This window comes from Temnothorax americanus, unplaced genomic scaffold, assembly GCF_048541705.1.
Source record: "Temnothorax americanus isolate GAGA-0224 unplaced genomic scaffold, ASM4854170v1 Scaffold3, whole genome shotgun sequence".
NCBI classification, from domain to species: domain Eukaryota; kingdom Metazoa; phylum Arthropoda; class Insecta; order Hymenoptera; family Formicidae; genus Temnothorax; species Temnothorax americanus.
The window spans coordinates 6,480,462-6,506,483 of record NW_027509442.1 but is presented as its reverse complement, the minus strand read 5'-3'; the positions used below and the strand labels follow the sequence as shown (position 1 = coordinate 6,506,483).

Here is a 26,022-nt window from a genome sequence, read left to right as displayed (position 1 = left end):
CCACAGGACCACACAGCTGTTTCCAGTTATATTGCACTTTTTTCACGGAGCACGAACGACACTCGCTGCACCGCGCCACCACGTGCAGGCTATTTTTCTCATCCCGTTTCTCCTTTCAGTTACTTGAATTATACTCGTGGGATGATTTCAATGCCTCTGCACTTCGGATCTCTATAAACTGGAGGTTTTCTCCGCTACCGCACGTTTGCCACATCCCCACGTGGCTATATGCGCAGTGCGAAACACGAACGAAAGTGTGAATTCTCCCTCGCGTCTTACCGGGCACATTTTTCATCGCTTTAGAGGTTTGTAAATAATAATTTGTTTGTAAATGCAGAGGTCGATTTTTACAATTTAAATATTGTATATTTGCTTTTTTGTATTTAGATATCTTCACGTATGCCAGTCTTTATAGCGCGGGAACGAAATCGGCGCATGTGTCGACTCGCTGGAATTTAAAACCTAACCCAATGTTAAAATTCAGACCGAGAAACAACTCGGTTCACGGCACGTTAGATACCTTCGTAAAAAAAAATAAGGCCGATAAACTGACGTATACTTGATCGTTCCGGTAGGGATGGAATGATATGGAAATTGGAAATCAATAATAGAAAAAAGAAGAGAAACAATTGACTATTGTGCTCGTAAATGTCAACTTATAATACGTAATGCTCGATCGCATTTCTTCACATTACGGTAACTATAACTATGTATCCTTGTTTTTTAATAATATACGTTATATATGTTACCTCATATTTCGCTATAGAAAACTTTTGAAAACAGATCGACGAGATTGGTAATTACGATGCGAAGTTTAGGAAGAGAAAAACAAGTGACTGAAGAAAAGCACAGTTTTGTTCTATAGTAAAAAACGACTACATTTTACAGTAAAGCAAGTATCTGATTACACTACATTTACAAGCAACTACCAGCCCCAGATTAGAGATATCAGATACAAGAGGAATAAAAAAAGAAAGATAAAACTTTAGAGGGAAGGACTACGCTTTAAATTCGAGTTTCCTTGATCGCACGAGTGAATATGGAACCAATGGAATTTATTGCTGTACAGAACAATGATATTTGTTCTGACAATCTTGACAATCTCAGAGTCGAGAATAACTGCTTGCCCTTCGACCCATTCGAAATGGAGGAGAGAAAGCAAGAGTTGACCGACGCGCTGAGGTACTGCATAGACCTGTTGAAAGCTGCTCGGGTCATTTCAGATTTACGAAATAGCCATGGGACCATCTCCAGGCGTTCCCAGTGCATAGGAAAAAAAATATATCGTAAAATCATGATTATGTTGTATTCTATGGCGGATGAGGAGAATGAGAAAAATGAACTAGCGAAATATAAGGAAGAGCCATTATTTTGTTCATTGAGAGATTCACGTGACCCGAATAGCGAAAAAGAACAAAAAACGGACAGTACTGTTGAGAAGGTAAAATGTAATATAGAGAGATAACAAGTATAATCAAATATTTTTCACATCTTTATAATTGATTATTTAATTTTTTTTATTGTTTACAGTAATCTTTATTTTTTAAGTTATTCATGTAAAGTTAAAACATATTTTTGGATAATACAATTTTACATTTTTATTTGATGCAACATTCTGACCTCACTATTTTTACTATTAGGACTTCTTTATTTTTATATGTATTTATTACAATAATTGCAAAAATCATTACGTAAACACATAAATCAAATACATTGTAAACGTAAAATTTACAAAGTATTTATATATTCATTTTCACATTTGTGTCAAACATTCTCGAATATTTCATGGAAAGAACTTTATCCATTTGGAGCTAATCCGGGCCTGGTCATCAATTATATATAATTTTGTAGATAATGATGTTAGCATTAAAGAAGAAATAGTTTTAGATTTTCAAACCCTCGCCGGAAGCAGTTCTGACCTAATGATGTCATTTTATACATTCTGACTCATCATCAGAGCTGTCCAAGATGACACATATGTCATTACTGTACTCAGAAGGTATATGTATATTATCAGAAAAGTATTTAGCATATCCTAGACACTAATTTCTTTGACGCTAAAAGAAATCTTTAGAAGAGATGATGAAAACAAAAACAAGAATTGGGAGTCATGTTCAGTTATAAAATAAAAAATTATTGATTGATTTTAAGCGTGAAAACATCATGTATAAGCAACAAAAAGAATACATCTTATGTACCAACATTGATGGAGTTCTAACATTGACCGGCGGGTGTGTTTTGGATATTAGCTATAAATTTTCAATCCTCTCGTGATGCCCTATAATTTGAAATATGTTTCATCTCTGGGCCTGGATAGCCTAAAATCCTCGTGAAAATGGGCGAAGTTCTTTACTAAGTATTTCTATATTTGTTTTCATTTCTCATGAGAGATTTCTCGAACTTTCTTTATAAAGCTGTTTGCCTGAATGTGCTTCTTTGTCATCTTATTTAATGAGCGAACTAAATGTCTCGTTATTAGAAATAAGTTTTACAGTATGACTCAAACAGTACAGATTGAAATATGATAAAACCAAACATAGAGTAATCTTGAAAAATAGACTGAGAGTTATAATATTATTAGCTTCACAAACACTGTAGATATTTTAGTATTATATACTACAATTTCTCGAAGTTTTTTATATTTCTAATATATATATATATATATATATATATATAAATAACATAAAATATAAATTAATTAAGTGATTTATTTATTTGTATTACATTGTTAGATAGGAATTACTAATACATTTCAACAAAAATTGCTAGAATCAGTATGGCTACAAATGCATGAGCTTAATATATATCAGATGTATTTTAAGCGAAATATTTGTTGCTATTCTTATACTTATTTAGTAATTCCATTTGCTTCCAGTACAGTTATAGTCTGTTTATGTAATTACTAATTTACAATTTACATTTACATTTAATACAGCGCAGTCTAAAGCGTACATAATTCTGTATAAGTGGTGGCAAAAGTGTTAAGTTGCATATTTTTAGTAGTGTTGGAACATAGGAAAGCTAATGTTTTTTCTTATCTAGGCGTTTGGTAACGTGCATTCCGCACAAATAATTTTTGAAGGAAACAGTCAGCAGTCTTCTGTAGGGAAGAGCTCCGAGGAAATCTCACTGTCTAGTTTTTCTGAGCCATTGCCATCCACATCTTTCCACGCCAGCAGTAGTAGTACGTCTCCTTCGAAGAGGGACCTCCCATTTCAATTTTTGCAACATTCATCGATAGATGTAAACAACGAGGAGAACAGTATAGAAACTGAAGATCTTAAAGTTTCTTTAGGAGTGGATGTTGAAGATTTTCTTCATGAACGTGTTGCACAATTTGAAACAGAAGTCGAAAAGACAGAAAAAATCTCAGAGCTAGAGGATGAAATCAAAGATTTGATCGAAGCTGAAGCAGCAGAAGCTATTCCGCTTAAAAAATCAAATAAAAATATTGCTCAGCAGTTGCAAACACAGCGAGCAGTTTCCCAAGTTAAAACAGAAGATCCTCAGTCGAAAAACCCGTTGTTCATCTTATTACGAAAAAATGGACTTCTTTGCCGAGAACTCATTGACAAGCCTCACCGCAATGATTTCGTACCGGAAGGACGCGACATCAACTTGATTGCAAAAGTTATTGCTAAGCACCTTCTTAAATTGGCTATTCCTCCAAAACGTAAAGTATTGTCGTCAACTCTTGCAAGGTGGGCGCAATATTTTAAGCGTCTTTTTCCGAAGACGCCTTTATCCTGTTTCTACGCCTTTAAATATGAGCCATATAAACGAAACGGCGTTCTAATTCAAAAGAGAAGAGCAGAGGGAGCACTGCAAGTTCAACTCTTCCAAGAAAGAAGAAAATTGATTAAAGAAGATCCAACTGTTCTGCTGAGGCGTCCAAGTGGAGATTCTGTTGGTGGTGACGGAGGTTCAAGTCCTTCGAACGTACTTATCATTAGAAGTACTTGGAGACCTGTTGGTCAACAAGGAGAAAAAGTGCAGCGTTGTGGCGAAATCTCAACAACAGGTAACTTCTCTCTTATCAGTTTTTCTCATTATAAAATTAATATTACGAAATTGTATTTGTTATATTATTATTTTGTGTTTGTCATATATTTTTTTGCAATGTCTTTATTATACATTATTGTCATATATTATTTTTCTTTGCCTTTGTATTACAATCTTTTGCAATATACATGTATACATATGCGTATTGTCAAAAGAGTTGAGACAATTTCTTATAATAACAGTTTTGAATATTTCTTCGTGTAAAACCTATAAAATAATAAATGTACATTATTAAAGAAAAATTGCAATTATTAAGAAAAAATTGTCTGAATTATGTTAACATATAATGTATGAAGTTGACATAAGTTACTCAGAGAAAAAAATACATTAATAAACATACCTTGCATTATTGTTATATATAAAGTAATTAGTTTTTACTTTTTTTCAGAATGTCATCCAGAATTACAACGTCATTTATATATTTTGTGCAATCAATTACACAAAACATTTACTCCAGAATTAGCAGTCTCCTGGAAAGCAACTTTCAACTACAGACGGAAACTACTTGTCAATCAATCGGGAACCGTTTGGGACTACTTAAATGATTTTCCATTCTTAAAAATTAACGATATTGGAAAAGATTTTGTAAGTTTTTTTATTGTTTATGATCTATTCTTGTAATGCTTTTTTTTTTAATTTCGACTTATTATTAAATACTTACCTTTTATTCGAAGCAATATTTTATCAAAATCTTTGTATATTATTTATCTTTAAATATTACTTTTATCGTATTTATGTCGTATTTTATTTCAAATTTGTTTTTTCATAAAATTAAAAAAAAATTTAATTAGCCAACTATTTATATTGAATTTTTTGAGATTATAAATTATTGTTTTTTTTACTTTGTCATTATAGGTTAATTTTGAATTATACAATTTTTGTTTATTTTTTATTTTATATTATTTGGATGAGAGATAATGTACAGAGTTGAATAATGTGTTGTTTTTTATATGAATATAATATTTTAATCAATTAATAGTAAGTAAATGTTTTTATATGTAGATCTGTAAGGATTTCGATCAATTGTATCCCATTGCAAAATCAGGGAAGCTGGCTGCATTTCTAGATGACCGCAGGATCGCAATTATTACAGCAACAAAAGTTATTCTTAATAGAGCAAGCCGACAAAAGCACATAGACATAGCTACTTTATTTCTCCAGTTAGCTGAACGTAAGTCTCTGTTTTCTCTTATAAAGATTTATATTTGTATTGTGAAACCATCAAAAACCTAAAAGATAAACGCTAAAACCTTATTAAATAATATTATGCTTTTATTATAAAAAAATAGCTTCTTTAAACAATCGAGATATAAATTTAATACATATTGGGTGATCACTCTCATATCTTCTATATATCGTCATAATTTGATAGCTTCTATACTTTATTTTTGTGTAATGAAAACGAATTATTTGTGGACTATTAATTCTTTTCTACTTTGTAACTTTAATTCTTTTATTATTGTTATCTCTTTTGGTACATAACATGATTAATATATTTCATTGAAACTTTATTTTTAATTAATGCAACATTCTTAAGCCTAGCCATATCGCAGTATGTGAAATTTATATTATAGTGTTATATATATATATATATATATATATAATGTATAATATATTAATTAAAAAATATATTTTTAATAATGACTGATTGTAGCCATCTATAATAATTTCAAGTTTGACTAATGCTATGTAATATACAAAAATAGAAATTAGATAAAGCGAAATAAATAATAAAAATAAAAAAAAATTAAAAATAAAGAAATACTGTAAAACTTATCAACAGAATATTGCAGAATATCAACAGAAAATTACTATAAGAAATAGATGAAACATATACTTTTGAATAATGAAACAAATGATTTTGTTTTTTCAGGGGAATCGGATTTCCAAGTTAGAGTGACTGGAGCTCTACTCCTTCTCCCTTTCATATTTCCCAATACTTTTTTTGTGGAGAAAACGTGGAAACCAACACGATTAGATGTAATGGACTCCTTCATCGCTAGAGTTTGCAGCGAAGCGGACATTAAGGATTATATCGAGCGTCGACGTAAGTCACTGTCCAAAATAAAAACATCAAATAAGATCTCCTATTGTTCTGTGCAACCATATGTTTTGGCGATAGGCCCAACTTGGGAGCGTATTAGTCACGTGCATATAATTGTAGACCAAGTTTTATATACGTGCCGAACTATAATTGGCGCGATGGAATTATGTTTTAAATTATTTCACGCATTTCACACCGATTATCCCGCTGAAAGTAAGCATGTGTGGCAATTAATACAACAAGGTTTTTATAAATTGTTTGTCAAGGATCATGATTTACACAGACCAACAATCACCAAGACCTTAGCTGATATTGGCATTGAGTCGAATACAGAAGAAATTAAAACATTAATTGTAAAATCTAAAAGAGGTAGAAAAGTATAGTTCTGATATTTTTTAATTTTATTATATTTTTCAATTTTTCTCTACATTTTAGGAATTACTGATAAGAAATTGTCTTTTTCTAAATTTTTGTCTGTGTTAGTATTTTGACAAATTTTTTATTATTTTCTTTTTTGCCACATTTGCTAAATTTTTTTGGTTTTACTTACCAAACGATTACAATGTTTTTTTTTTAATTCTGTTGAATTTGATAAAATTGAAAAAATAAAATGGATAAAATAAAATGAAAAATGTCAACAACTGAGATCTTAAATTATATTAGATACTTGTTTACTTTCTTACAAGGTATCTTTAAAAATAAAAAAAATATATTCAAATAAAGATACAAAAAATATTTTAAAAGATATAGATTATTTAAACATAAAGATTTACTTGTTTTTATTAAGCAATTAGTGGGAGAACAATATTTCATTGACTTTTATTTAAGGCTCAGAACTTATGCAAGGTGCGCATGTTCTGCGATATACAATAAACGTACATAAAAGCCGTAACATTGTAAACTGTAAACAATTAAGTATCGATTCGGGCACGAATTTACGCAAGGCGCAACACATTCTCGATACATTCTCGACATCGCATATAGATAATAGTTTGAAAATATTTGTAAATAAGGCTCATATACATTAGACCTCTTTTTTTTACTGTAAATATAGATTAATTTATACAATAATAAAGTATTTTTATTTTGTAATATACCTGTTATAACATTGTTTATATAGTACAAAAGTTAGAACATTAACTTGTTTATCTTTGTTCAATCTTATTTGATTATTTGATGTTAAATGTTAATTATATAAAAAAATTCACTGATCATATAATTTTAATATTTAGTTATATAGGACGTAACAATCTTATGTAACTCGTCTTATGTAACTAGATATTAAAGATATAACAAAAAACAAGTTTTTTTTCAAAGTGGAGTAATTTTAACATGAGTTTTAACTTCTTTTTGATAAAAATATAAAAGTTTACAAAAATAACCAAGTTAAGTGTCTCACTTTGTATATATGAGTATAATTTATATTTCTATATATAATAAATAAGTGAATGTATATGTTTATACATACATATAGGTATATGTATATACATATTATGCATATATAGTCGATAAGATATTTTTTTCCAAAATTCCAAATTTTTCCAAAACTTGTGTTGATATTTTTTTTTTGTATTTTACATAACAAACTTTTATTGGTATATAATATATACCTCTCTCCACAATGTAACACAGTGACTGTCATGTTAATCCTAACTTTGATAAAGATCATATATAACGGTATATAGATAATTGAATACTTTTCTCTTGCAGTAGAACGTTACACCTTAATCTTCCCTCCAAAAATTACATGTTATATTATTTGGAACGTTTTTTTTTCAATTATTCGTGTGAATAAATTGGATAAATATTTGCCGTTATAATTTTTACTCGAATTAGTAAGTTGATCTTTTTTTTAAATAAAAATATATTGATTTTAATCAGAAAAAAATTTAGTTGTATAAATTAAAAAGATTAATTGAGTTATATAATTTTGCTATAGAGGGAATTTATCTATAATGTCAATATGGTCAATATATGTGATCGCATTTGCGCAAAGCGCATATAATATTTATGCTCTCAATAAACGAGTGTGTATTTATGTCTTGCCATTTATTTGATAAGATAGCATAAATACACATAAATTACGTTCTGTTACATTTATCTTTTCATTCATTAGTTTTTTTCATTATATACACATTTATTTTTTAATTTCGCAGCGAAAAAGTTGGAACTAAAATTAAATTAATGAATGACACTAATTAAATTAAATTAATTTTGAGATTCTATTTAATAAAACATAAAGCAACATTTTACTATATTATAAGGTAATGTTTGCTTATTTCTCTATTTTTGTTCAATAATAACTCGAAATCGAATTTGATTTCCATTTTATATTTAGCACTGATTATACTGATTGTCTGATTTTAAGTTTTACTTGTTCAATATAAAATCGAAACTAATTTATGTAAAATAAGAATAGCCGCGATTTTAAATGCATCATGATTAAGTATTTAAAGGCGGATATCGCATAAGATAGTACATACATGTATTTATATAATATATGAAATATATAGAGGTTTTGAGAGAATCTTAGTGGATCAAAAAATGTATGGAAGATTTAAGAATGAAGGATTTAATGGATTTAAAGATTTACAGAATATAAGATTCGCAAGAGATTAAGATCCGAGAAGAAAAAGTCCGTGGGTACATCTAAGGCTCAGTTTCACAAGTGTCGGTTAACTTTTAACCTTAGATTAACTCACTCTTCGTCTCTTTCTAAGAGGGACGTTAGGATTTCTTTCTAAGAGGACGATTCATAGGACAATATAAAAAAATGTAGAAGTCTGTTTTATCTTTCGCACCATCGTTGTCATAAGCAGGCATTCGTGAAATGAACTCTATTGCAAACTATTCGCGTTGTGATTCTATTGATGAAAATAACAATCAATAAATCACTGATTTTCACCGAATTTTAGAATTCGATTTATTTAGATCAAAGTTTTATTCAGTACGGAGTATAATAGTGAACGCGATTAGATATTTTTAAAGATAGAACGATAATCAAGTTTATATTTTTACTGTCCATCCATATAAAAATGCTAATCATGCGTTCGTATTCTACAACATTACTTAACTCTCTCATGTAAAGGAATATGTCATCGCCATTTATCCAATAATTTAAATATCATACGCTCTTTAATTTTAAAAAAAGCTTCATAAATCATATTACATATTTTCTTCATTACCATATCTCGAAGTAAAAAGTCTAAACAAAAGAGACGATTAGTATTAAACCAGTATGTTTTGCTTTCTTATTCTTCAGTCTGCTCTACCTTATAAGACGCTTCTCTTAGAAGATCTTAAGTAATATATTAAAATTTGTATATGTTGCTTTTAATTGTTATGTGTAAAGTACTTTTGTTTGAAGTTATTTGAAGTACTTTGGAAGTGAGTCTTCATTTAACATCCAAATGTATGAAAAGATTATATCTCTTGTAACAGTATCAAGTGAACATAACTCGATATAACATCTATTTTTACTAATTTTGACTAGAAGAGTTTAATTCATAGTTAGAACATGAGAGTGCGAATTTTGATCAACCGAGCACTTAAATAAGAATTAAAGGGCTTAGTGCAAGAACAATGTGAATAGATAATTTGGTATAAGGTCCAATTTAGATGTAACTTCATATTACAAGTGGACCTTATCCTGTGTGAATTTTCATCTCTCATTTTTGTACTGAAATCATCAATTAAAACCGAAGTGGTAAGATACGCGCTTTCCTCGATCGAGATCATTTTCGAGAAAATGTTCCCATTAAATCATACATGTTCGCCGTTGTCGCTAGCGTTGCAGGTTTTGTTTTTTGGTAGGACCGTCGTTGCTGCCTGCGCAAGTGCCATGCCTAAGCAACCTGCTCGTACTCGGCCTTATTGATATTGCTGGCTAGGCAGCACGCTAAGAAGATACCGACTAATGGGAAAAAGGCTACGCCAATTGCCGTACCGGCCACCAGACCGATGTTGCTATTTATGAAGTCCAGAACGCGATTGTAGCATCCCTGAGGAAAAAGGAAGAGTGTAAAGAATTGTATAGAAACCGGAAGAACAGAAATCGAGAAGAGTCGGAAAAACAAGGTAGATTTAACTTCTATTTCCTATATCAGTTTTTTTTTTTATCTTTTTTACCTATTACCTCCTATTTTAACTTTTATTGCATTCATTATCCCTCTTTTAGCTTCTATCGCGGATTATAACTATCACACAATTGTCGTAATTAAGATAGTCAATCAAGTCTTGAAAACCTTGCTTAACACGTTGTCTGCCCAGCGAGTTTTATACGTCTTTTCATGTACGCCACAATAGAATTTTCATTAAGTACATAATGATAAAATATTGCATGATGATTAAATAAAACTACATCCTCAGGTAGTGTGTTGAATCGCACACTTTTATTTTACATTATTATCTATCTATTTACGTTATTCAAAATAGTTTTATATCAGACGGTCATTATTTTTCACAAATTTGATTTGAAAAAATTTTGTCGGTCACCACTCGACATCAAGGCGCTATTAAAAAGTGAGGCGTCGATCACGAATGACCACTGTGACAGTCAACATGTTAATGGTTTGCTATTTTGTATTTTGCGCATGTATTCTGATATTGAGAAGCTTGCAGGAATTTAGGCAGATAAGAAATAGAAAATGTATCGCCGTATACCTCGGTATAAATTTCATCTGGGTCCTGTGGAACGCATTTATCCTGGGCTACCTTGCAGCAGGACAAGGGAATGTCCTTCGGTGGATCCAGATTGAGCCAATCGGCATACCCGCGATTGCCGCAGCAGTGCAGCTGCAATCAATCAATTAAGCTTTTCAAATACGCAACGTAACGCAACTGCGTGTGACGGGGAGTGAAAAAATAGGCAAGTTTTTTCTGTCTCTTACTTCGTCCTCCCGTATATTGAATATTGCGTTTCGATTATCTGATCTCCAATTAATTCGGATAATCGACACGTTCAATTGGCATCAGAACAATTGGGATAATGTGAATTTAAACATTGTAGGGATACTCACCGTCTTTTGCATGCTATCGATGTTATTGCTCTTGGATTGATCCTGTCCGTAGGCTGCCATGCTTTCGTTCAGACCTTGATCGAATCCCTCGTTCAAGTTCGTGCGATAAGCGTAAACCGACGCGCCCGCGGCGAGTTCCAGCAATGCCACGACGGCTAGGAACGCGCCGTACTTCATGGAAAAAGAATGACAAGAATTATTTCTTGTAATCTACGGGGAATCTCTATTTCAAGGTATCTACAAAATTACTGTACAAACTATAGCCAGAAGGCTGCTCGCACAAACTTTTGCGACGCGTCTTATTTATTCGCTAAACCGAATTTCCATTCAGCAATGCCCAGCGCTTCCGTCGTAAAAGTCTTGGACGATTCCAAGTATCGCAAGAATTGTAATTTTACACATATTTAGGATATATTTTGTTAATATATAATACGTGTTATGAATGATCGTGCAGCGAGCACCATTTCTCTCAGCTGAGTAGCTACTCTCCCCTTACGTAACGATATCGTATCGAATATCGGCTTGTAACTTCATCCGACCGTTCCCCGAGGGACCTGAAGCCCACTTATTCACGATCTATGATTCACGATGGATATTCTATTTATAATCTTACATAGAGCGCGCGTATGGTGCATATATACAAAGAGACATACGCATTTATTCTGATATGTACGCAGAAAAAAAAAGAAGTGGCAAATCAAGACTTATGAGAATACATTGCGTCAAACGAAGAAAACTTGCTTGAATGGTCATTTATATAGTTCAGGAAAAAAAAGTTGAAATTCTTATAAGATTATATTATAGATCGTTGCGCATATACGAGTATATAAGTTTTAACTTGAAACTTTTTTTTTCTGTGTATTCTGTATGTCCTGATTCTCCGCGCGCCATCCACCCGTATCACGAAATCGTACATGGAATTTTTTCAATTCTCGTTGCGAATAAGCTCTAAAATAGAATCGAATGTTTACTAAATACAGTAGAGCAGGATGACCGCGCGCGGTGCAGCAACAGGCGAGGACCGCCGCGACCGCCAACACCGCTCCTAAGCTCGCAATTGCTAGCAGAGCGGCCCCGCTGCCCTGCGCGCTAATGTTCATGTAATCCCGCAGCTGGATGCGCATCCATATCCCGATGCACAGCATCAACACCCCAGACGCCTGTAAAACATACAAGCACACGACATTAAGGTCACTCGTCGAATGGCATTATTAATCGCGAAGTAATTCGGTCGAATTCGGTTTTTTTTTTTTTTTTTTTTTTTTTTTTATTTGTGTGTGAGAGCAGCTTGTATAAACTATATATAAACAAACAACTACGATTGCGCCACTGGTCTTAATAATAATTTATGTCTTTGACGCGTATAAGTTACTAATAAAATTAAGATAAGTTTTTTTCGTGGTATATCTCCTTCATTGGAGTATAATATACTAGGCAAAATACTGCATAAACATAATGTTTGAAGGTGCAATAATTTAGGAGAACATTAGTTTAGTTTAAAGAGGATAGTATTGAACAGAACTGTGTCGCTATATATTTTATATATTGTTTATATATAATATAAAAAAATTATAATGTATTATGTATAAAATATATAAACAAACGACTACGATTGTGCCATTGGTTTTAATAAAAATTTATATATCTTTGGCGAGTATAGGTTTCTAATGAATTAAGGATAAATTTTTTTCGTGGTATATCTCCTTTATTGGAGCATAATATCGTGCAAAATGACGCATGAACGCAATTAGAAAATGTAATAATTTAGGAGGACGTTAGTTTAAAGAGTATAAGATCATATCGAAAAACTGTTATTTAGTAAACATCGGTTTCGTGACGGTCGCACTTTTAAACTGACAGAAGTAACGGTCACTAATATTAGAAGCGATAACAGTCCCGTATGTACTCACATACTTATGAACGTGCGGTTTGATAAGCCATGTAATTAACGCGCTTGAAAATTCTGAACTGATTTGAAGGTTCAAGGATAAATATGAATGGTGGAAATGTACAGATTGTCGCAATAACGTCTCACACACGCATAGTTCTCACCGTGAATCAAATAAAAAAATTACATATTACATAATAAAATATTTTTATTTGATTATATTTATATATAATTAAATAGAAATATATTATATATATTTTTTTTATTAAAATATAACGTGACAATCTTTATATTTCCACTATTATACAATATACACACACTTTTGTGACGCCCTGCAATTTTTTAAAATTCTATATATTCTTAAATACATCTTAGATCTCCAAATATTTTGAATTTTTAACATTATAATAATATTAATGAGTTTTTTATTAGAGTTCTGTGTTATCTGGATATCATGTTCAAGGTCATATTCATCCATCGCACGTTCACCCATCGCATTTACCGCTTCGCACTCATTCCCCAGTTACTTGACCCTATTTCGAATCGAGACGCTTAAAGACGTCGTCAATACATCATTATTATGCATATTTCCCTGAATAGATTTAACTATATCATAGTGTCCGATATTATAATGTAATCTAATCAATTGCGCAACAGATGGGTAGGAGCCCAGGATGCGATGGATAAGGAGTTCCGTGATCGTTACGCAGGCAATGTTGAGACTTCGGTGATCCTAGCTTACCCAGAAGATGAAATTGAAGAGCATCAATAGGGTCTTCATGCAGGTCATCGTAGCAACGCTCTCCAGTCGCTTGCTCATCTTGTGATGTGTTGCTTCCTCTTCTCTGAATCGCTTGCGAAAAAAAATCTCCTCGATACGGGATACGGGTTATTACGCACTACCAGGTCTCAACTCGAGCGACGAGCGGAGTTCGCGCGATCGATTTGCGAGAGGATTTGCGAATACACATACGTGTTGCGTGCGTGGCTCCTGCCCCTCTCTCAACCGGTGCATGCGCGCTACCCCGAGAGGACACGATGGCGATGGTGGGAACTCCCCTTTATCGGAACAATTTTCCATGTAACGGCGGCAAGTGCACCGCGAACGTCAAAACAAATGTCATTCTTAGAGTCTCTTTTCCTGAGAGACGTTCGTCAGGCGTTTCCGTCGGATTGAAATATTGAATATCATGGTGACAATCTCCTTTATTGGAATAACCAGCGAATACATCACAGATGACATGAACATCCGATAAAATATCCATATAAATAGTCTAGAAAGGTTTTACTTTAGGTTTTTTTAATATTTCGCGCTTGGAATTTTGCATTAAGGTTGAGAACGTTATGACAAAAATTGCAAACAAAGAGCTGCCATATTGTTAAAGGTGCAAGATGTTAACAGTGCGCACGATTTTTTAATTATTTACAATAATTTCACGAAAAAGTTACAGATAAAATTAATTACTTTTCGACTAATAATAAAATGTAATGATGAAAAGTTTCGTAATATCTATTTTTTTTAAATTACAGTAGCGTTTACTTTTGTAAATAAAAAAACCACATGATTTTTCTTAGATACATTTTCTTAGATTTTTCTTTAGTCAAAAATATTAAGACAATACTACAAACAATCAATAGTTTACGAGATACTTATATATTTGTAATACTATTAATTATATATTTATATACTGTACACATAATCATCACTAAAAAATTCACTCTGCAAAATTAGAGATCACCAAATTAGCCGTTATTATATTTTTACTTTGCTTTTTCATCGATGATCGGTAACACACACACATCTGTCCTTTATTTAATCTTTTTCATATTCAGTCGAATATGAAATATATATTTTAGCTAGCATGTTTAAAAAATTAAATCACTGGGAAATATTAAGTCATTAAAATCTGAAATAAGACTCATTTGAAAGGGATTTGCTTAAGCTTTAATAAAAAAAATATTGTGATAAATACAAAATAATATAAAAAAGTATTTGTAGTAACCCGGTACGGAATTTTTCATATATAATTATATATAAAATTTGTCTATATGTTTTCTTTCTTTTGTTTGTAATCTCTGCATATACAAGAAAACTAAGAATAATAATTGGAAAATAATTAGAAAAACATCTTTTGCATTGTTTTTTTACAAAAAATAAAAATTGTGATAATATAAATATATAACACACATCAGAGGGGCATTACTTTCGTATGACGATTATTCAAAGTTTTTGATGATACACACACACACACACACACACACACAAATTTCTGATGATATTTATTATATAGAAAGTTATACACGAATCTCTTGTACTTCAATAGTAGAGGTATAGCGGTAGGTACTATTGATTAGTACACCCAGATACGCAATATAATCAAAGCAAAAACTTTTAGATCTTGCTATGTAGTTTCTCTAATGTTTCTATTCTATCAATATATTTTGTTATATTTTTTATTTTATTAGAAGAGGATATTATAAGTTAAATCTACATATTTTACCATTCCGCAAACGCTTTAATACAATATTTGTTATAATTTGATGATGTTTTACTTTTTGCTTTGCAATATTGGCGATTCATGTTAGGTTTTTTCATATTTGGACATTAATTTCAATATTTAATGGTTCCAGAAAACTTGCAATATCTACACAATTTTATTAGAATTTAAAAATATTTGATTTTTTGCATCTACTATTTTGAGTTGTTAAGATTTAATATTATATAATAATTATATATAATATTAGGCTGTTGTAAATGAAATAGCGGCTTTTGATTTATTAAAGTAGTCTCCATCTACTATTCTACTTTAATGCACTTCTTCCAACTCCTTCAATGCTTTTCTTATAGAAATCTGGAGAACAAGAGGCAATGAATTCTCCGAAAGCAGTTTTTACGTGGTTTTTACATCTCTTTCAAACATTTTTCCTTTCAAAAAGTCGTCTTGAATAAATGATAATCTATGGATGACAAATCAAGAGAATAAGGAAGATACTGAAGAACTTTATACGTCATATCTGTTAATTTTTTTACAGTCTGTTTTATAATGTATTGCGTGGTCGAGCACTGTCGTGAAACAATAACACACTGCATCTATTTAGCATCATATTTTGATCAAGAAAGTATATGTATTAAATTTGTAATATAAACGTTTTAAATGAAAAATCGCTATTTTATTTACAACAACCTAATATTATATATATAATAATTATACTTAATATGTATTATGTTCCTCCTTTCACAAAAAATATCGGATACAGAAGAATATTGAAGAAAAAAATTTTGTGCAGATAAAATTAGTAGAAAGAACATAAAGAAAACACGTACATATATTACTTTGGTATTAGAAAATAAACACATATCTATATATATATTTTAATCGATAAAGCACATCAACACACATAAGTTGCCATTATATTTTATAAAATTAGGCGATTCATTGATCAAAACGCTTACGCATTTATGCACAAATTTTTCCGCTCAACGAATTTTATTGATCCTTCGGAGGGTTGCTGGCAACGTCGAAGTTGTTGGTGTAATTCAAAAGAACTCCCGGCCAAATGACATTGTTTTCGCCGATGATTGACGATTGCCGCAGGTTCTTGGATGATCGTTTAGTTTTTCGGAACGAGTGAAACCTGTTCGGTCTCTCCTGACCCTTTGATCCGTCCTCCTGATCCTCCTTATTCACCTTATCTTTTAAATTATCCAAAAATATCACGTTGTTGTTCTCCGTCTGTCTCCCATCTTTTCCACGATTATCTTCATCAGTAGGATGAGAAAGCCACTCGTCTCTTCCTCGGTTATCTATTAGATTCAAGTCAAGTTTAGATAGATCCACGATTGGCCAGGCATTTTGCGTCCTTCTGTTGTCTTCTCGTTCACCAACAGTATCTGAGATATTGTTAGTCTCTTCGGAGAATAATTTATTAGAAATCGAATCGTTGAGCGAGCTGGCGTCCCACTCAACCTGCTCCTCGCTGCTGATGGACGCACTGTCCTGATTCTTATTTTGGTCCCTCTTGTCATTTCTGATATCACCGATAGTCTTGAAGTAGATGCTATGGTCGTACCGGTATGTTTCTAGGCAATTGCTATCCAGCTTACCGTTTGACTGGTAATTGAAGGTGCCGCAGCAATTAATCTTGATCTCCTCCGGACCCGATTTCCATTTCGATCGTTTGAGACTGTGAAATCGCGGCGGGGTTTCGTCGGAAGACACGCCCCAGGATTCTTGGATCGTTTGCCGATTCTTGAACCACCTGATTTATTTTTGTTTAAATTAAAAACGTCTCTTTTTGTACGTATTTGTTTGTACATAGTTGTTCATGCATTATTAAAGAAGGACAGGAGGTGTAGTCAAATTAAAGACAAAATTTGCATATTTATTTCAGGGAGAGATTTAAAAAAGACACAGTTTTCCGTCTGGTCTCTCTTTCTCACCTCTGCGACCGAAGACGATTGTAACCACGTGCAAAGGCTGCCCATCTCTCAATCCTCTGGAAAACGTACTCCGTTTCCTCGCTCCACCACTCCGACAGACCTTTTTGAACCATCGTCTCCCTGTCCTCCGTCATGGTAGTCATCCTGATGTAAACGAGAATGATAATTGGAAGAGCTATACAATTATTCGTGTAGGAGTTGTTAGTTGATGCCCGAACAGACGGTCAGTAGTTCTACAACTGTAAAAGTTATTCGGTCCGATGGGTAAATCGGGGGTCAATTTATAAGACTCGCAGGAAGCACCTCAAACGCGGAAGCCGTTGATGATAGTGGCCGTGACCTCGCATGATCGTGCAACGTTTTTACCGCGCTAATCACATCTCTTGGAAACACATCGCGAAAAATTGGTACACCATCTTGACACAAATTTGATCAAATAAACTTATATTTATGTTTTATTACAGTTTTGGTAACCAATCATAGCGATATTTCAATTTGTGAGGATAAAAATAAAATATAAAAATTAATCACAACTAAAAATGCGATAAAATAGGATTAAAGTCGCAGTTGGAAAGTACAAAATAAGAAAAAGGTTTTATGATTTATTTAGAAAGTTATTTTGTTAAAAGTTTTTTATACATTCTTTATTTGGTCTAGACAATTAAAGATAAATCCTGTTAATGAAAAAGATTACAAAGATTTTTTGTAAGTAAAGCTTTAAAAGACCGAATAAATAATGAAGACACCCATGTTCCTCAATTTATATATACATGCACTTTACTTTCATATAATTTTAATTTCAAGCTCTCAGCTACGCTATATTTTTTTAAGAAAAATATATCAGTAAATCTGTAATTAGAAAGTAATGAGAAAGATAGAAACAAAACAATTCTTTTTTTCAAATTAATTATTTTAATTCAAATTTGTTAAATTATATTTTTAAAATTGTTTATTGCGTGCAACGATAATTAAAACTTTTTGTATTGAAACGTTTTGTCTTACGTAATATCTTCGACAATTGCACTCACTCTTCTCGTCAGTATTTTCTTTTTTTTTAATCAGACAATCGAGAGAAGCAGCTAAGTAAAAATAACTCGCGGCCGACAGAAGCAGGGTACGCTTGTTCGCGTCGTTATTTATCAGCGGGTGCTGCCCACACTTCCTCTCGCTGAAGAGGATTTTAACGTCTGATTTTTCTTACGAGCGCCGCAGAAAGGAAATAGAAAAGCCAAGACGTGACATCGGTAATGCGTTTACCCAAGTGCCCTGCCAATCATTGACGCGTAACATCGCGGAATATTGAGTAGTCGGTGGCGGAAGTGGCTCGCCAGAGAGACGGAAGAAAATTGTTTATCAGTACTCGCGCGGCGTTACGTGAATTAAAATTCAACGCCATCCCTCGCGCGTTTTTTACCCCCGCGCGATTTTTCCAGCCCCTAGGAGGGGGAAGGATGAACGAAGTCGTATATAAAAGCCACCGCTCCGCTTATCGTACACTCCATCGGCCGAATTCCCCGACATCCGGTAACACGCAAGTAAGCGGATGTTTTGCAAACACTAAATATCTCACTAAACGTCTTAGCACATATCTGCAATAACTTCTCGTAGATTATTTTCGCGGATAAGTTCATCGAGCCATTTGCTGTTATATCTCTCGTACAAGCTTCGATCGTTATAGTTCGTTCGATCGTTAACACGTATTATCTATATTTTTAAAAAGTTAACAACATTATCGAATTTTTTTTTTCGTGTTTACTTATTTTTAATCAATTTTCTGTTATCGAGAGATACGGTCGTGTCAAGTGAAACAGCAAGGTAGACTGTGTATATAGTATTAAATGTGATGAGGTTTTAAAATATATAATGTTTTAAAACACAAAATAAATGGCCCACTATATAATCTTAGCTTCTATTCCGCTAATTTAGAAATTATTTTTCTTTATCAAAAATATTATTTATATTTATGAATTGCATATTTATTTTATAAATGCCCGAATAAGATTTAAACTTCTTGAGTACTTTCTGACAGACAAGCGCAAGAAAAACTTTAGTCAAGATATTCAATATCAAAGTATAAAAATATTAGTTTTATTTATTATCTGTAATCATCATTTGTATCTGTATACAACACGTCACGAATATCTTTAATCATTGTGCAAGTAACTGCGTTTGTATATCTAAGTACATACACTTTATTATCTTTAATAACACTATAATGTATGTTGTTATTGTGAAGTATATTATAAAATATATGTTTCTTTAATGAAGAACGTATTTACATATTTCCAAATTTCTGCTGTGCATTAGTAATATTTTTATCGACAATTATAATGAAATGAACTAATTAAAACTTATAGATTTTAGGATATAGAAATCAAATAGTTTGACTTGTAGCGTTTTAAAGTACTTGTGCTTCAGTTTCATGAATTTAATTCGATGAATTTCATAATAAATGAAGAACACATCATTATGCAACTATCATTACTGTTGTTACAAGAAAAAATAGATATCCCACATTCAGCAACGATCTATGTGTCTGACGTTTAACAAAGATTTGCTATAAGACGAAAAATTGATGAATTTATGATTACAGATATGAATCTAACTCTTGCGCTGTCCTGCATGATCGCGATCATGTTGTTCTGCGGAAGATGTAAAGCGGCTCCTGGATTAATCACTGGCGTCCATCGCAATTTAGGAAAGCATCCACATATCCGCGGGTAATTGCCGTGCTATGTATATAAGCAAGTATATATGTACAAAATAAAGCTAGAAAAAATGGATGATAAAATGAGATATCGCGCGTCGATGTAATTCCACACTATTATTGAGAAATTAACAGTGATATTCTGGCGTGGCTATGCCGCAGGTACGCCGTGGAAGGCCTCATGAAGGACCTCGTGGAAGATCTCGTCGGTGAAGACGAGGACAATTTGCGACTCAGCAAGCGCCAGCAGCTGGACGATTACGGTCACCTGAGATTCGGCAAGCGGTCCAACGGCGACGACGAAGAGTACGGGCATTCGTATTTGCGATTCGGCAGAAATATCGAGTAAAACGCCATCATTCCGGATTTCTCTACGTCGTAGATCGTGATCGTTCACTCGTGCTAGATGTAGATAGAATATATTTTACATTGCAGCTATTACGATCATGTCTCGTTATTCTTGGAAGTTCTCCTCTACCTTCTCCATCATCGGTCTTTATGCCGCGCGAATTAATCTGCGCTTTTCAAAAGTACGCTGGCAATCTAATATTAACGTCGGATTTAATATTTTGTAGCTTTGCCATTATATTTCCTAAAGATATTACAACACAACGTTTTTATTTACTGTAAAAATAGATCAACTTTATAAAAATGCCTTGGAAAGAATTAAACGAACATTATGGAAAAATCTGACAAAAATTGTAACATCTTTTATGTATTAAAATATATTGAAACTGAAACACAATGAAGTGTAAATAAAATCAACTCCTACTCGCCAAAGAAATGTTCTGTTATAAAGTTCTTACATATCTTATTTTTATGAATAAAAGGATAATTTTACATATTGTTCTTATTATCCCCAATTTATTTAAAATATTCCAACTTAGATTTATCTAACACTTCAAATAATTTTGTAATAAATGATTTCTCCTTTTACTTTAGTGGTCGCATAAATAATCTATTTTATAAAGCAAAAATTTTATATATATATATAATATATAACTTTTCAATCGTTAATAGGATTTTGCTGGTGTTTATTATTTAATAGAATCTCATACAGTTTCCCCCTTTGCATTTTCAGCTCTGCTATTCTTTGATGAAGATCCATATTATCATCTAAAAACGTGTGGTACCCGCAACGATTTTCCAAATCTTGAAGATTGTAGCCAATGGTGCGTCGATTTAGCAACCACGGCTCCGGTAGTGGTGGTGATGGTGGTGGTCTCGGTTTCAGAGGATGAGGTGACCGATAATCGCTGTTCGTGGTGGTGTGATAATTCATCTGACAAATGACCATGGGATCCAGAAGGATGTCCGTTAATTTTAATACCTTTTCCTCGTAATCTTTTCTAAAAAAAACATTGAATTGTCACCTTGGAGGTACATCAAAACTTGATCGAAAAAAATTTGTGTTAATTATTTAAAAATATAATCTTATACCTCTTTCAAAATATACAACATTTGTTTCATATTAAGTGTAGGTAAACAAAATTTTTTAACAAATTGTTATATTCTAATATTGGTATAATAACAATAATCTTATAATTAATATTGATAATATATAACTAATAATTAATATTAAATAATAAAATGAAAATAAAAAATGATATTAAGAACAAGGAAATTTCGCGGTTTCTTTATGTCGAAAAGATAAAAAGACAAATTGAAAAATCTAAATTATTATATTAACTTTTCTTGATTCCGAAGATAAAAATTTTATTTTTACAAAATAATTTTTTTTTTATAGGTACAGTTTGCCTGGGATATTTTTGGGATACAAGTGTGAAAAATACGTACTCCGCCGAAGCGAGCGACTGCGTCGTGAGTAAACTACGTCGTGGATAAGTAACTGGCTTGTACTCGTCTTTTAGTTTAATTTGCGACAGCATGGCACGGGTCTCCGAAATTCCAGTGACTTCGTCCTCCGGACCGAGTCTCCGATACGAGGACTTGTGTAGATTCCCGGTCGGTGGAAATATGTCCGCATTGTCTCTAGGCTCCGATAAGATTTTCATTTGCCTGTTAATTGGATCAAGCGAAATCGTTCGGAAACAAATCTTGAATTTCATTTAAATGTACCAGTTTTATATTATCGACCCGAATTCAACTTACTAATAGTATTTAGTACTAATAGAATTTACTTTACTTTTATCCTTAGAAACAATTATCGCTTCATTGTTAATTGAATAACGGGAGTAAAAAAGAAATATAATCACTTTTTCTCTATTTCTTTCGACAATAATAAAAATTTATCTGGATGCAAAGTTATATCTTTTAAGTAATAATTAACATCACACTAATTAATAAAATATTACACGATTGCTTACACTCTATGTCAAAGAATGATACGTAATACAAAAACGTGAATATTCTTGTAAGGTGCAATAAGGTGAAGTAAAGCACGATGCTACGTTGCTAAGATTAACAACAGTTTTCTCCACGGTAACTACTCCCCCACGTTCCCTTATATAAATGTGTGTGATATGCTTGCGTGTATACAATTCTTTCACGATTTATCTATGCAAACATCACATACATCATTATTTATAAAATGAATATATGTATATTATAGTAAAAGATTTGAACGAGAAAACAGATTCTCGTACGTGAAAGTTTTTTGTTACAGAATAAACAGATAGTTAAGAGTTAAGAAAATTATATAGAAAAGAAATGTATAAAAAAGTAAAAATCTTTCTACAATAAACATTAGATAATGTAACTATTTATATTAATATTTACATGGTTTAATGTTCAATATATTGTTAAGAATTCAATCTTAAATATTTCAACCAAATAAAATATTGTTAAGTAAATAAAATAAAGCACAAAATACTTGGCACATATAACGTCTTTGAAGTATCAATAAATGTTTTAACTATTGAATATTTATTGCGTTTTTCGATTTATTCTATTAAATAAACGTAGATCGCAGTACCAACCAATCGTGGATTTTGACTTTATCGCTATACACTGCTGGAACATGAAATACGATAGGTCCAATATTTTCGTCTTCGTCATTATAAGATGCAATAGTCTGTAATAAAAAAGAATTATTTAGGAAAACTATCTAAAATAAATCACGAGTTATCCAATTTCTGATAACTGCTATATACGTGTATTTACAGTTTAAAAGTAAAATATTTTTCCATCTTGTTCTTGTTTCTATACATCAAAAGTTTACAATAATAATATATTATAAATCAGATATTTGTTAAAAAATATATGTGGCATAATAAAATTGTAAAATTATTGACACTTTTTTTAAACATTACGTTATATTTTACAAAAGAAATATAATTTATATCTAAAACATATGTGCGTGTAAATCGATATAGCCTTACATTTATTTTTCTTTTCTTCAGCATTTTGTATTTTAAGTGTATATGTATATTTCCTTCTCGTAAATTAAATGTAGAAAGCTCTTGACTATAGAAGTACAAAAGTAGAAAGAGTTTATTAATCGATACTCATTAAATATCTATAAAAGCGTAATAGCACAACCTACTTTCTATTACGTCATTTTATACTATCACGTGAATATAGTATTATATATCATTTACGTTTTTACGTTATAACAAATTACACAGATATTTTCCATGTATTTCTCTTTTGTTTTCCAATTTTTTAATACAAAAAGCAATAAGATCCAATTTATGCTATTATTAGATATAAAGATAAACATAATTATATAGTTAATAGTACATACACACTCTCTCTAACACATATACAATAAACATCAAATATTATCATTAATTGCGTAGACATATAAATAATAACATGGAATACAAAATCAGAGAATTAGATATGCAAGCGCTGCAGGAAGAAATTTTACGCAAGTGTAGAAAAAAGACAGAACCTTTAGCTCTTTCTGACGAAACGGAAGATGATGAGCATAAAGAAGATGTACACGATGAGGAAGATGCAGTCTCGATAGAAACTGAGAAAACTACAGACGAGGAATTACCATTTGAGGATATATTGGCTGAGAAACGCCGCAAATATACGGCTAAAGAAGAATTCATCTACTCATTATACAATAATGTACTTCCAGCTTTTGTAGCTAGGTAAACTAACTCTATAGTTTAAAAATTATTATTATTATATTATTAATTTATTATTAAATTATTGTCATTATATTATCAATTTAATTTGATCAATCTAGATGGGATGGATATTTCTTGCGTCGGGAACGGTTTACAAAGAAATATGATCAGGACGATGCTGAAACTATAGAGGAAAATGACGCGCGCGAAATAGGTCACCATAACAAAAATGATTATTCGTTTATCGAAGATGAAGAGAAAGAAAAGGATAAATCAATATCCGTTCCATCGTGGAAGCTTTCATTGCCGGATGAATTTGCCGACATAAAGTTTTACAATAATAATTCTTATTGCGGTCGCGTCAGTAGAAAAATGATGGAAGGCGATGGAACGTACGTATGGCATAATGGCGTTCGATATAAGGTATTAATCGAAATATATAGATCATAATTGATATATGTGATGTAAGCGAAAAAAATATGCATAATTAGTAAGTATACTATATAACCCATAAATATTATTTAAGAAATATTTTAAATTTTTTTTTTAATGTAACGGCCAAATTTTTAAATTAAATCGATATATAATTTTTTTACTCTCTAAAATATTACCTCTAAATTAGAAAGAATAAATGAAAAAAATTACGCAGGGTCAATTCGAGCATAATAAAATTCAAGGGAAAGGTATCTTGAAGTGGAACGATAATTGTTGGTACGAAGGTAACTTTGTGGATGGTCTTCGACATGGCAAAGGTATCTTGGTGAACAAAGAAAACAATCGCATGTACGTCGGTCAGTGGTGCATGGGCCACATGAATGTGGAAAGGGATTAAACGTTGGCAAATAAATATTTGTCATGTTACAGTGTTCAATATTATTAATTTATCTTGAGACATAAATTTGATTTCCTATATTATTACCTAATTGGAATTATAACGATTGATGTACTGTAATGCACTTGAAACATATCTTGCGTATAAAATATATATATATGTATACATAATAAAAAAATAGTAAAAAGAAAAATAAAATAGATAAATATAATATATATTATCCAAATCAATTTTAAAATAAAATGGTTTAAAAGTTATTATGTTATATGTCTGTTTTTTGTTCATAATAAAAATTCTTCATCAATCATTGCAGTATGTATATATATCGATTTCTTGTAAAGTTTTGTTTGAGAGCAAAAATTCCAGTTTGAGTGAATATAGAATTACTTACATCCGCACCGAACATTTTTCCTCTCTACAAGCACAAGAGAAGGAGAACCTTTTTCTCTTAGCGAGTGCAATGATCGGCTGCTAGAAAAAAAGGGAGAACTCAATGCATATATATGCGTGTAATTTAACTTCGCTATATTAGAACAAGACGGTATAATTTATGCTTCCGTATGATTATACGTACTTTTTATATGTGTGTAATATCTCATTTGGTAGTTTATTGAGCGTCTCATTAATTAATCCCCAAATCCTGGGAGTTTTTATTTTTAATTGCCCTTTTTTTTAGTTTTATAGCTTCTTGAAATTTTTACATTATAGAATTTTAACATTTTAGAAGTTTCAATTCGTATAATTTAACCTAAAAGAAAAAGAAATTAGTATTGTTTAATAGAGAATAAAAATTTGATGCCTCGTAATAACTTACTCCGATTTTACTCTCTCCCTCACTACTCTCTGTTAACAGTGTTAACACCACTGTAACGGAGTAGAGTTTTGAAACGCAGGTCTGGAAATTTATACGTTTTCCACGTTACACGCTTGTCAATTGCGGTTGTCAAAAGAGAGTTGGCGAACTTTTAACTTTTTTGGCGACAGTAA

At 31.7% G+C, this 26,022-nt stretch overlaps 5 protein-coding genes across 13 annotated transcripts; 2 read left to right on the top strand and 3 right to left on the bottom strand.

Annotated features, from left to right (window-relative positions):
* Positions 1-164: 164 nt before the first annotated feature.
* LOC143900379 (uncharacterized) lies at positions 165-7,042 on the top strand. Of its 2 annotated transcripts, none has more exons than XM_077411640.1 (7): positions 165-305; positions 388-696; positions 784-1,441; positions 3,043-4,021; positions 4,451-4,647; positions 5,065-5,233; positions 5,936-7,042. In XM_077411640.1, the coding sequence occupies exons 3-7, from the start codon at positions 1,040-1,042 to the stop codon at positions 6,487-6,489; spliced, it is 2,301 nt and encodes a 766-aa protein (XP_077267766.1). In that variant the 5' UTR covers positions 165-305; positions 388-696; positions 784-1,039; the 3' UTR covers positions 6,490-7,042. The 2 variants fall into 2 exon arrangements, with proteins under 2 accessions (XP_077267766.1, XP_077267767.1); XM_077411641.1 differs by having other exon boundaries at positions 767-1,441.
* Positions 6,910-13,987, bottom strand: LOC143900384 (tetraspanin-7). Its single transcript, XM_077411651.1, has 5 exons — positions 13,755-13,987; positions 12,096-12,284; positions 11,125-11,295; positions 10,769-10,900; positions 6,910-10,107 (listed from the first exon to the last, which is right to left on the bottom strand). Exons 1-5 carry the CDS (start codon positions 13,830-13,832, stop codon positions 9,952-9,954), a joined length of 726 nt encoding a protein of 241 aa, XP_077267777.1. The 5' UTR covers positions 13,833-13,987; the 3' UTR covers positions 6,910-9,951.
* Dsk (Drosulfakinin) lies at positions 11,218-21,000 on the top strand. 3 transcript variants are annotated; one of them, XM_077411663.1, is made up of 3 exons: positions 11,218-11,357; positions 20,047-20,173; positions 20,323-21,000. In XM_077411663.1, the coding sequence occupies exons 2-3, from the start codon at positions 20,049-20,051 to the stop codon at positions 20,507-20,509; spliced, it is 312 nt and encodes a 103-aa protein (XP_077267789.1). In that variant the 5' UTR covers positions 11,218-11,357; positions 20,047-20,048; the 3' UTR covers positions 20,510-21,000. The 3 variants fall into 3 exon arrangements, with proteins under 3 accessions (XP_077267789.1, XP_077267788.1, XP_077267786.1); XM_077411662.1 differs by lacking the exon at positions 11,218-11,357 and adding an exon at positions 18,887-18,988; XM_077411660.1 differs by lacking the exon at positions 11,218-11,357 and having other exon boundaries at positions 20,037-20,173.
* Positions 15,047-18,899, bottom strand: LOC143900382 (uncharacterized). The gene is made up of 2 exons (XM_077411645.1): positions 17,454-18,899; positions 15,047-17,272 (listed from the first exon to the last, which is right to left on the bottom strand). Exons 1-2 carry the CDS (start codon positions 17,594-17,596, stop codon positions 16,501-16,503), a joined length of 915 nt encoding a protein of 304 aa, XP_077267771.1. The 5' UTR covers positions 17,597-18,899; the 3' UTR covers positions 15,047-16,500.
* LOC143900385 (uncharacterized) lies at positions 20,756-26,000 on the bottom strand. 6 transcript variants are annotated; one of them, XM_077411656.1, is made up of 7 exons: positions 25,850-26,000; positions 25,610-25,783; positions 25,481-25,506; positions 25,427-25,443; positions 23,096-23,194; positions 21,958-22,179; positions 20,756-21,509 (listed from the first exon to the last, which is right to left on the bottom strand). In XM_077411656.1, exons 5-7 carry the CDS (start codon positions 23,176-23,178, stop codon positions 21,167-21,169), a joined length of 648 nt encoding a protein of 215 aa, XP_077267782.1. In that variant the 5' UTR covers positions 23,179-23,194; positions 25,427-25,443; positions 25,481-25,506; positions 25,610-25,783; positions 25,850-26,000; the 3' UTR covers positions 20,756-21,166. The 6 variants fall into 6 exon arrangements, with proteins under 6 accessions (XP_077267782.1, XP_077267780.1, XP_077267781.1 ...); XM_077411654.1 differs by having other exon boundaries at positions 23,100-23,194; positions 25,850-25,998; XM_077411655.1 differs by having other exon boundaries at positions 25,427-25,503.
* Between the last annotated feature and the right edge of the window lie 22 nt (positions 26,001-26,022).

What these genes read in the sequence shown, in the direction of transcription:
- LOC143900379 (XM_077411640.1), top strand. Translation starts at nt 1,040, where the DNA reads ATGGAACCAATGGAATTTATTGCTGTACAGAACAATGATATTTGTTCT. An exon ending in TGGCGAAATCTCAACAACAG is followed by an intron (nt 4,022 to 4,450) that starts GTAACTTCTCTC and finishes ACTTTTTTTCAG; the next exon opens with AATGTCATCCAGAATTACAA. An exon ending in ATTTCTCCAGTTAGCTGAAC is followed by an intron (nt 5,234 to 5,935) that starts GTAAGTCTCTGT and finishes TTGTTTTTTCAG; the next exon opens with GGGAATCGGATTTCCAAGTT.
- LOC143900384 (XM_077411651.1), bottom strand. Translation starts at nt 13,832, where the DNA reads ATGAGCAAGCGACTGGAGAGCGTTGCTACGATGACCTGCATGAAGACC. An exon ending in ATCCTGCTCTACTGTATTTA is followed by an intron (nt 11,296 to 12,095) that starts GTAAACATTCGA and finishes TTTTCCATGAAG; the next exon opens with TACGGCGCGTTCCTAGCCGT. An exon ending in TCGATAGCATGCAAAAGACG is followed by an intron (nt 10,901 to 11,124) that starts GTGAGTATCCCT and finishes GATTGATTGCAG; the next exon opens with CTGCACTGCTGCGGCAATCG.
- LOC143900382 (XM_077411645.1), bottom strand. Translation starts at nt 17,596, where the DNA reads ATGACTACCATGACGGAGGACAGGGAGACGATGGTTCAAAAAGGTCTG. An exon ending in AATCGTCTTCGGTCGCAGAG is followed by an intron (nt 17,273 to 17,453) that starts GTGAGAAAGAGA and finishes AAAATAAATCAG; the next exon opens with GTGGTTCAAGAATCGGCAAA.
- Dsk (XM_077411660.1), top strand. Translation starts at nt 20,037, where the DNA reads ATGATTACAGATATGAATCTAACTCTTGCGCTGTCCTGCATGATCGCG. An exon ending in AAGCATCCACATATCCGCGG is followed by an intron (nt 20,174 to 20,322) that starts GTAATTGCCGTG and finishes GCTATGCCGCAG; the next exon opens with GTACGCCGTGGAAGGCCTCA.
- LOC143900385 (XM_077411652.1), bottom strand. Translation starts at nt 23,525, where the DNA reads ATGCTGAAGAAAAGAAAAATAAAT. An exon ending in AAAGTCAAAATCCACGATTG is followed by an intron (nt 22,180 to 23,099) that starts GTTGGTACTGCG and finishes TCCAATTAACAG; the next exon opens with GCAAATGAAAATCTTATCGG. An exon ending in CAGTCGCTCGCTTCGGCGGA is followed by an intron (nt 21,510 to 21,957) that starts GTACGTATTTTT and finishes TGTTTTTTTTAG; the next exon opens with AAAAGATTACGAGGAAAAGG.